At 44.9% G+C, this 12,089-nt stretch overlaps 1 protein-coding gene across 1 annotated transcript in view; it reads right to left on the reverse strand.

Moving 5' to 3' along the window:
* The window catches only part of snx19b (sorting nexin 19b), a gene marked incomplete at its 3' end in the record, with an annotated part of 130,309 nt that overhangs the window by 79,887 nt on the left and 38,333 nt on the right, over window positions 1–12,089 (reverse strand). The window contains exon 11 of the mRNA XM_084312035.1: window positions 1,160–1,289. Coding sequence (XP_084168161.1) covers window positions 1,160–1,289 — 130 coding nt within the window. The remainder of the gene's footprint in view (window positions 1–1,159; window positions 1,290–12,089) is intronic.

Genomic DNA, 12,089 nt, shown 5'->3' on the forward strand with positions numbered 1-12,089 from the left:
GATATCATATTTAGGCCATATCGCCCAGCCCTACTCCATTGTCTCTATTGTCTCTACTGTCTCCACTGTCTCTACTGCCTCTACTGTCTCCACTGTCTCTTTTTTTTTTGATCCACTTTTTCTCCCATTTTTCTATATTTTCTCCCATCCCAATTTCGTATCATCCAATTCAACCCTCCCCTGTCACGAACGCTGTTTCTTGCCTCCCACAAGCCGGCTGCAATGTGGACTAAGTCATACATAGCACAAGTCCCCTCCGGTACTTGAGGTAACAGCAGTCGCATCTTTTCACCTGCGCAGCTCGATCTCTCAGTGGCGAGGAGTAACGCGTGGGAGGCTCACGCTGCCCCCGACACTTCCTGATTCTACTGCGCAGGCGCACCAACCGACTTGTAGGAGTCGCTTGTTCACAACGTTCGATCCCCACCCTTCAGTTTTCCCTCCCCGTAATACGGCCAATGTGTATTACTGCGGACGACCAGCTAAACTGAAAACAATGTGGAGAGCTGGATTCGAACACTGTCTCCACTGTCTCTATTGTCTCTACTGTCTCCACTGTCTCCACTGTCTCCACTGTCTCCTGTCTCTACTGTCTCTACTGTCTCTACTGTCCCCAAGTGTGGCATCTCTACTGTCTCTACTGTCTCTACTGTATCTACTGTCTCCCAGTGTGGTCTCTCTACTGTCTCTACTGTCTCTACTGTCTCTACTGGTCTCTACTGTCTACTGTCTCTACTGTCTCTGCTGTCTCTACTGTCTCTGCTGTCTCTACTGTCTCTACTGTCTCCCAGTGTGGTGTCTCTACTGTCTCTACTGTCTCCCACTGTCTCCCTGCTCACCTGTCTCTGTGTCCCACTGTCTCCCTGCTCACCTGTCTCTGTGTCCCAGTGTCTCCCTGCTCACCTGTCTCTGTGTCCCACTGTCTCCCTGCTCACCTGTCTCTGTCTCCCAGTGTCTCCCTGCTCACCTGTCTCTGTCTCCCACTGTCTCCCTGCTCACCTGTCTCTGTGTCCCAGTGTCTCCCTGCTCACCTGTCTCTGTCTCCCACTGTCTCCCTGCTCACCTGTCTCTGTCTCCCACTGTCTCCCTGCTCACCTGTCTCTGTCTCCCACTGTCTCCCTGCTCACCTGTCTCTGTATCCCACTGTCTCCCTGCTCACCTGTCGATCAGGGTTCCAAACAGCAGCCGGATGGCTCTCTGGATGTTCTCGGTGCACAGCCAGCTCCACTGGTCCTTCATCAGCAGAACCAGGATGTTCAGAGCCAACTGGGCCAGCGCCGTCTCAGAGCCTGCAGACACACAGACACACAGACACACAGGTCAGAGCGCTGTCTCAGAGCCTGCAGACACACAGACACACAGACACAGACAGACACACACAGACACACACAGAGACAGACACACACAGAGACAGACCCACACAGAGACAGACCCACACAGAGACAGACACACACACAGAGACAGACACACACAGAGACAGACCAAGACACATGTTATTACAGCACGCTTGATAAAGTGTAGTGTGGTGTAGTTGATATATGTAGTTGGTAAGAGCAATTATGGTTCATAAGAGGGGATCGATCATAACTCTACAATTACATTGGAAAACAATAGATCTTTTTAGAGTAATCAATGCACCTTGGTGGGGCACCTTTGAAGACCACTTTCAAGACATGTCTTGAAACCAAACCAAAAAGTCTGCTTCCATCTGCCTAGCAACACTGCCCTCTAGTGGTCAACCCGAGACACTGCCGCCCCTGTGTGCACCCCCCCTTCTCTCCTGCATCCATCCTATCCACCGAGCGGCCTGGGGCCCGTCTGTCTGTCTGGAGGTGTCCGCTCAGCGAGACGCTTCGGTCACCCTGACCGTCTGGACGCCTGACCCGTCTCGAACAGGTCTCCTTCACCCCGAGACGATGAGCAGACACGTGACCGTCTGGACGCCTGACCCGTCTCCAACAGGTCTCCTTCACCCCGAGACGATGAGCAGACACGTGACCGTCTGGACGCCTGACCCGTCTCGAACAGGTCTCCTTCACCCCGAGACGATGAGCAGACACGTGACCGTCTGGACGCCTGACCCGTCTCCAACAGGTCTCCTTCACCCCGAGACGATGAGCAGACACGTGACCGTCTGGACGCCTGACCCGTCTCGAACAGGTCTCCTTCACCCCGAGACGATGAGCAGACACGTGACCGTCTGGACGCCTGACCCGTCTCTCCAACAGGTCTCCTTCACCCCGAGACGATGAGCAGACACGTCCGCCGCACGGCGACAGGCAGCTGGGATTCAATTAGCAGGGAAAGTCTCATTCCAACGTCGAGCGAAGGCAGAGATAGTTTCCATATGATGTCAATGAGATCATCCTGGTGCTTTTCCCTTTTTTCTTTTCTTTCCTATGGCAACATTCCTTGAGAGGGGGAGGGGGGGGGGGGGGGGGGGGGGGCGGCTGGAGCGCCTGATTCAATAAGTTATCCATGAAAGACGCCATGCAGGACACTATGAAAGACATCATGAAAGACATCATGAAAGACACCATGAAAGACATCATGAAAGACATCATGAAAGACATCATGAAAGACACCATGAAAGACACCATGAAAGACACCATGAAAGACACCATGAAAGACATCATGAAAGACACCATGAAAGACACCATGAAAGACACCATGAAAGACACCATGAAAGACACCATGAAAGACACCATGAAAGACATCATGAAAGACACCATGAAAGACACCATGAAAGACACCATGAAAGACACCATGAAAGACACCATGAAAGACATCATGCAGGACATCATGAAAGACACCATGAAAGACATCATGCAGGACACCATGAAAGACACCATGAAAGACGCCATGAAAGACACCATGAAAGACACTATGAAAGACACCATGAAAGACACCATGAAAGACATCATGCAGGACACTATGAAAGACATCATGAAAGACACCATGAAAGACACCATGAAAGACACCATGAAAGACACCATGAAAGACATCATGAAAGACATCATGAAAGACACCATGAAAGACACCATGAAAGACATCATGCAGGACACTATGAAAGACATCATGAAAGACACCATGAAAGACACCATGAAAGACACCATGAAAGACATCATGAAAGACATCATGAAAGACATCATGCAGGACACTATGAAAGACATCATGAAAGACATCATGAAAGACACCATGAAAGACATCATGAAAGACACTATGAAAGACACCATGAAAGACACCATGAAAGACATCATGAAAGACACTATGAAAGACACCATGAAAGACACTATGAAAGACACCATGAAAGACACCATGAAAGACATCATGAAAGACGCCATGAAAGACACTATGAAAGACATCATGAAAGACACCATGAAAGACACCATGAAAGACACCATGAAAGACATCATGAAAGACACTATGAAAGACACCATGAAAGACACTATGAAAGACACCATGAAAGACACCATGAAAGACACCATGAAAGACATCATGAAAGACATCGTGAAAGACACCATGAAAGACACCATGAAAAGACACCATGAAAGACATCATGAAAGACATCATGCAGGACATCATGAAAGACACCATGAAAGACACCATGAAAGACACCATGAAAAGACACCATGAAAGACATCATGAAAGACACCATGAAAGACGCCATGAAAGACGCCATGAAAGACATCATGAAAGACACTATGAAAGACACTATGAAAGACACCATGAAAGACGCCATGAAAGACACTATGAAAGACACCATGAAAGACGCCATGAAAGACGCCATGAAAGACGCCATGAAAGACACCATGAAAGACATCATGCAGGACACTATGAAAGACACCATGAAAGACACCATGAAAGACACCATGAAAGACACCATGAAAGACACCATGAAAGACACCATGAAAGACATCATGAAAGACACCATGAAAGACACCATGAAAGACACCATGAAAGACACTATGAAAGACACCATGAAAGACACCATGAAAGACATCATGAAAGACACTATGAAAGACACCATGAAAGACATCATGAATGACACCATGAAAGACATCATGAAAGACACCATGAAAGACACTATGAAAGACACTATGAAAGACATCATGAAAGACACTATGAAAGACACCATGAAAGACACTATGAAAGACACCATGAAAGACACCATGAAAGACATCATGAAAGACGCCATGAAAGACACTATGAAAGACATCATGAAAGACACCATGAAAGACACCATGAAAAGACACCATGAAAGACATCATGAAAGACATCATGCAGGACATCATGAAAGACACCATGAAAGACACCATGAAAGACACCATGAAAAGACACCATGAAAGACATCATGAAAGACACCATGAAAGACGCCATGAAAGACGCCATGAAAGACATCATGAAAGACACCATGAAAGACACCATGAAAGACACTATGAAAGACGCCATGAAAGACATCATGAAAGACACCATGAAAGACACCATGAAAGACACCATGAAAGACACCATGCAGGACACTATGAAAGACACCATGAAAGACATCATGAAAGACACCATGAAAGACGCCATGAAAGACGCCATGAAAGACATCATGAAAGACACCATGAAAGACGCCATGAAAGACGCCATGAAAGACGCCATGAAAGACATCATGAAAGACACCATGAAAGACACCATGAAAGACACCATGAAAGACACCATGCAGGACACTATGAAAGACACCATGAAAGACATCATGAAAGACACCATGAAAGACACCATGAAAGACACCATGAAAGACACTATGAAAGACACCATGAAAGACATCATGAAAGACACTATGAAAGACACTATGAAAGACACTATGAAAGACATCATGAAAGACATCATGAAAGACACCATGAAAGACACCATGAAAGACACTATGAAAGACACCATGAAAGACATCATGAAAGACACCATGAAAGACACTATGAAAGACACTATGAAAGACATCATGAAAGACATCATGAAAGACACCATGAAAGACACTATGAAAGACACCATGAAAGACACTATGAAAGACGCCATGAAAGACATCATGAAAGACATCATGAAAGACATCATGAAAGACACTATGAAAGACACTATGAAAGACACCATGAAAGACACCATGAAAGACACTATGAAAGACACCATGAAAGACACCATGAAAGACATCATGAAAGACATCATGAAAGACGCCATGAAAGACATCATGAAAGACGCCATGAAAGACACTATGAAAGACACCATGAAAGACACCATGAAAGACACCATGAAAGACACTATGAAAGACATCATGAAAGACATCATGAAAGACACCATGAAAGACACCATGAAAGACACCATGAAAGACATCATGAAAGACAACATGAAAGACACCATGAAAGACACCATGAAAGACATCATGAAAGACACCATGAAAGACACCATGAAAGACACCATGAAAGACACCATGAAAGACACCATGAAAGACACCATGAAAGACACTATGAAAGACACTATGAAAGACACCATGAAAGACACCATGAAAGACACTATGAAAGACACCATGAAAGACACCATGAAAGACACCATGAAAGACACCATGAAAGACGCCATGAAAGACACCATGAAAGACACCATGAAAGACACCATGAAAGACACCATGAAAGACACCATGAAAGACGCCATGAAAGACGCCATGAAAGACATCATGAAAGACACCATGAAAGACACCATGAAAGACACCATGAAAGACACCATGAAAGACACTATGAAAGACACCATGAAAGACATCATGAAAGACATCATGAAAGACATCATGAAAGACACCATGAAAGACACTATGAAAAGACACCATGAAAGACGCCATGAAAGACACCATGAAAGACACCATGAAAGACACCATGAAAGACACCATGAAAGACACCATGAAAGACATCATGAAAGACATCATGAAAGACATCATGAAAGACATCATGAAAGACACCATGAAAGACATCATGAAAAGACACCATGAAAGACACCATGAAAGACACCATGAAAGACACCATGAAAGACATCATGAAAGACATCATGAAAGACATCATGAAAGACATCATGAAAGACACCATGAAAGACACCATGAAAGACACCATGAAAGACATCATGAAAGACATCATGAAAGACATCATGAAAGACATCATGAAAGACACCATGAAAGACACTATGAAAAGACACCATGAAAGACGCCATGAAAGACACCATGAAAGACATCATGAAAGACACCATGAAAGACACCATGAAAGACATCATGAAAAGACATCATGGTGTCTTAGGTCTGCTGATGCCAACCTCCTAACTCCTCCCACGACCAGGCTCCGGACTTGGGGCGACAGGGCCTTTGCTGCGCCCTCCCTCTGGAATGCCCTCCCCAGCCATATCCGTGAAGCAAACACCCTGACATCTTTTAAATCAGCCCTCAAAACTCACCTTTTCAATCTTGCTTTTGACCTCTAATTCTGTGCGTTTTATTTTATTTTGTCATGTATTATTTTTGTTCTGTTTTTGTTCTGTTTTTTGTTTTGCCATAGTTTTGTCTCTCCTGCCCATGTAAAGCGTCTTTGAGCACCTGGAAAAGCACTATATAAGATAGATGTATTATTATTATTATTATTATTATTATTATTATTATTATTATTATTATTATTATTATTATTATTATTATTATTATTATTATTATTATTAATTATTATTATTATTATTATTATTATTATTATTATTATTATTATTATTATTATTATTATTATTATTATTATTATTATTATTTTATTATTATTTTATTATTATTATTATTATTATTATTATTATTATTATTATTAGTATTATTATCATGCAGGACCTTGTTACTGTGAAAGGACTTGGTCAAGTGCCCCTTTATTTCCTCCTGACAGACGCTGGTTAAGAAAGAAATGCTAATGTTTCTAATCAACAAAGGTAAACACATCATCAAGACTAAAGCGGCTTTCACGGGGGATTATAAAAATAACAAACATAATCATAATGTCATAATGAGTGACGTCGTCTTGGTTTCAGAATGTGGAGTGAAATAAGGTGACAGAATATTAACACTTCACTGCGGTCACAGAGTCACATTCTTGTGGCCTTTCCACCAGCCAACCACAGCGTGCCGCTGTCACCACGGCAACGACAGCCAACCACAGCACGCCGCTGTCACCACGGCAACGACAGCCAACCACAGCACGCCGCTGTCACCACGGCAACGACAGCCTACAAAACATGGGCTCTGGCTGACAGGAGAGACAATGATCCCAATATGGAAGAACTTGATTGTAATTAATCGTGACAGATGAGGAATGGAACCAAGAGACAGGTGGACGGACGGACGGACGGACGGACGGACGGACGGACGGACGGACGGACGGACGGACAGACAGACAGACAGACAGACAGACAGACAGACAGACAGACAGACAGACAGACAGACAGACAGACAGACAGACAGACAGACAGACAGACAGACAGACAGACAGACAGACAGACAGACAGACAGACAGACAGACAGACAGACAGGCAGGCAGGCAGACAGGCAGACAGACAGACAGAATCACTAAACCCTAAACCCTGCACTCTAACACAGTGTGTATTATGACCAGTATATACAGAGACACTCGTCTGCACCTTTCTGTCTACCGTTCACTTTTATTTTATAATTCATATTCAAATTTACCATCACCTATTTTATTACCAATATATTGTATCGTCTTTCTATTACCCTGTCCATACCTGTACCTCCCCTCCCCCCTGCTGCTATGACAACTGCATTCCCCCCAAAGGCATATCGTATCGTATCATATCGTATCGTATCGTATCGTATCGTATCGTATCGTATCGTATCGTATCGTATCATATCATATCATATCATATCATATCATATCATATCATATCATATCATATCATATCATATCATATCATATCATATCATATCATATATCATATCATATCATATCATATCATATCGTATCGTATCGTATCGTATCGTATCGTATCATATCATATCATATCATATCATATCATATCATATCATATCATATCATATCATATCGTATCATATCATATCGTATCGTATCGTATCGTATCATATCATATCATATCATATCATATCATATCATATCATATCATATCATATCATATCATATCGTATCATATCATATCATATCATATCATATCATCAGTGAGTTGATCCTGTAAAAGGGAACAGGAAGCAGACAGACATGAAGACAAAGTACCGAACAATGTGGTTCATGTTTATTTTCTAAAAGTTCCAACTGTAATTATTTATAATTTGAATTGAGACCCGATCAGCAATACCGTCTATGATTAACCCTTTCACTGCCACACGACAGCGGATGCGGAGCTAATGATGGAGCATCGCCGTCGGTTGTGTGATAGTAAAGGGTTAACCTTCTCCTGTTGTGTGGCAGTGAAAGGGTTAAGGCGCTTAAGCTATATCATTGACTGAGAAACAGGACTTTTCTTGTTCGTTTTTGTAAAGTTGCTAGAGGTCATAGGTCAATATACAGTAGGTAAGGGACCGGGTCCCTCGGCTTCTATGAACATGTTTACAATATATATGTATATATATATATATATATATATATATATATATATATATATATATATATATATATATATATATATATATGAACCGTCAGCTTAATACATCATTTTCCGACTTCCAAAAGTAGATTTGAGTGACATTTCAAAGATATAGAATCAGTGTTTTGACATGAATCTGTTATTCCAGCGCCTCCACAAGACGGACTGAGCTGAAGTCTGAAGGCCTGCGTCCACATCGCTCCACGTCTCTCTCCACGTCTCGACACCGCGGGCCGTCTGTGAGTCGCCAGCGCCGGTCAGGGCGCCGCTTGACGAAGACCTCCGTTTTAATGCCAACTTCAGAGTTCAGCACAGACTGGGGAACAAAGAGATCTTACTGGGTCAACATTTAACAGACCGAGTCTGACATGTGGGACCTGCGCAGGCCTAGCGGGAGGACTAGCTAGCCCGGGGAGGCAGATGTTTAGTAGCGGGAGGCCTAGCTAGCCTGGGGAGGCAGATGTTTAGTAGCGGGAGGCCTAGCTAGCCTGGGAAGGCAGGTGTTTAGTAGCGGGAGGCCTAGCTAGCCTGGGGAGGCAGATGTTTAGTAGCAGGAGGCCTAGCTAGCCCGGGGAGGCAGATGTTTAGTAGCGGGAGGCCTAGCTAGCCTGGGGAGGCAGATGTTTAGTAGCGGGAGGCCTAGCTAGCCTGGGGAGGCAGATGTTTAGTAGCGGGAGGCCTAGCTAGCCTGGGGAGGCAGATGTTTAGTAGCGGGAGGCCGAGCTAGCCTGGGGAGGCAGATGTTTAGTAGCGGGAGGCCTAGCTAGCCTGGGGAGGCAGATGTTTAGTAGCGGGAGGCCTAGCTAGCCTGGGGAGGCAGATGTTTAGTAGCAGGAGGCCTAGCTAGCCTGGGGAGGCAGATGTTTAGTAGCGGGAGGCCTAGCTAGCCTGGGGAGGCAGATGTTTAGTAGCGGGAGGCCTAGCTAGCCTGGGGAGGCAGATGTTTAGTAGCGGGAGGCCTAGCTAGCCTGGGGAGGCAGATGTTTAGTAGCGGGAGGCCTAGCTAGCCTGGGGAGGCAGATGTTTAGTAGCGGGAGGCCTAGCTAGCCTGGGGAGGCAGATGTTTAGTAGCGGGAGGCCTAGCTAGCCTGGGGAGGCAGATGTTTAGTAGCGGGAGGCCGAGCTAGCCTGGGGAGGCAGATGTTTAGTAGCGGGAGGCCTAGCTAGCCTGGGGAGGCAGATGTTTAGTAGCGGGAGGCCTAGCTAGCCTGGGGAGGCAGATGTTTAGTAGCAGGAGGCCTAGCTAGCCTGGGGAGGCAGATGTTTAGTAGCGGGAGGCCTAGCTAGCCTGGGGAGGCAGATGTTTAGTAGCGGGAGGCCTAGCTAGCCTGGGGAGGCAGATGTTTAGTAGCGGGAGGCCTAGCTAGCCTGGGGAGGCAGATGTTTAGTAGCGGGAGGCCTAGCTAGCCTGGGGAGGCAGATGTTTAGTAGCAGGAGGCCTAGCTAGCCTGGGGAGGCAGGTGTTTAGTAGCGGGAGGCCTAGCTAGCCTGGGGAGGCAGATGTTTAGTAGCGGGAGGCCTAGCTAGCCTGGGGAGGCAGATGTTTAGTAGCGGGAGGCCTAGCTAGCCCGGGGAGGCAGATGTTTAGTAGCGGGAGGCCTAGCTAGCCCGGGGAGGCAGATGTTTAGTAGCAGGAGGCCTAGCTAGCCTGGGGAGGCAGATGTTTAGTAGCGGGAGGCCTAGCTAGCCTGGGGAGGCAGATGTTTAGTAGCGGGAGGCCTAGCTAGCCTGGGGAGGCAGATGTTTAGTAGCGGGAGGCCTAGCTAGCCCGGGGAGGCAGATGTTTAGTAGCGGGAGGCCTAGCTAGCCTGGGGAGGCAGGTGTTTAGTAGAGTTGTTCCGATACCGATACTGGTATCGGAAAAGCCGCCGATACTGGCTAAAATGCTGGTATCGGTATCGGCGAGTACCCTCTAATGCTGCGCTCCGATACCATATGACGTAATTTATCAACAACACTGTGGTCTGTTGAGTAAGCATTATAAAACAAACGTGTGCTTAATCTATTAAAGTGTCAATGCCATTTGTCATTTTAACAGCAGATACTTTCTTAAATGTCATCGTCCCGACAGAGCGGTGTTGACGGCGAGCTCATGGGTTCGCTTGGTGGCTGGTGTTATTAGCATTGAACGGCTAACCGAAAGCTAACATTTAACATTACCTTGGCTAAAGTTGGGGCTATTCATATAATCCAGCAATAATGGCTGCAGACCTGCAAGCAAAGTACAGCAAGTTGGCAAAGGAGTATTCCAAGTTAAATCACAATGTCACCAGTAACGTTACAGTCTTCTATGGTCTTCCCATATACCGGTAGCTCATGCTAGCTAACGTAACGTCGTCATTGCACAATTGCACGTCGCGTACACAATTAATGACATGTTGCGGACAGCCATATCGGCGACAATGTTTAGCTTTTAGTGCCAAATGATAAGAGTCTGAGGCGGAGTCTCAAAAGAGAATGTTGAATATTTATTGTGCAAAAATCAAAACAGATCCGACTGCTACTGAACGGAGCCTTGTAGACAGACTGAGTAGGGTATATCTGCAGAGCCAGTGGGTAGCGAGTGCAGCAACGTATAATGTCCGTGTGGATCATTGGAGTAGGGTATATCTGCAGTGCTGAAGCCCCATACTCATTGATTAATGATACTAATACAAATCTATACAATCACCTGTTGTTGAATAAATACCATTACTTTCTAGTTATGACTAAAAAAACAGTATATATAAAACAGTATTTGTTAAAAAAAAAATATATATATATTTATAAAAAATTTATATAATATTTTTTTTTTTTTTTATGTATGCACTGGTATCGGATAAGTATCGGTATCGGCCGATACCCAAAGCTTAGGTATCGGAATCGGATCGGAAAGGAAAAAATGGTATCGGAACATCTCTAGTGTTTAGTAGCGGGAGGCCGAGCTAGCCCGGGGAGGCTCCTGTGGTCAGATGTGTCAGGGTAAACAGACTAACAGGGAGCCTGGTGCGGTCATTGCGCTGTGATTGATTGAATGAAAGGTTTATTTAACAGATTGCAGAATGGGTACAATACAGTGCGGCTCAATACACACAATTGTTAAGGGGATGCAGACCAGAGAAAGACTTTCGTCTTGTTTACATCAGGGTCCCCCATTTTCAATTCATCATGAATTGTAAGTACGGGTGCAATTAGCACCGTGCAATCCATTCTTTGTGGATCTAGCCCTGTGTGTTGTAGCTATGTCTGGCTAAATTCTGAATGGCACACACAACTGAGAACCCATCTGTTCAAACTCGCATATTCAATGTAACCTCTGTCACTGTCCTACACCCCCTGCTGTTTGTTTGTTTGTTTGTTTGTTATTTTAACTTCACTGTTTTTATACTTCCTGTTTGTTTTATTTTTAACCTCGACTTTTAACTGCCTTGCTGTGTTTTTTTCTATGATCTGTAAGGTGACCTTGG

The sequence above is a fragment of the Notolepis coatsorum genome (genome assembly GCF_963971535.1).
Source record: "Notolepis coatsorum genome assembly, chromosome: 1".
Taxonomy (NCBI): domain Eukaryota; kingdom Metazoa; phylum Chordata; class Actinopteri; order Aulopiformes; family Paralepididae; genus Notolepis; species Notolepis coatsorum.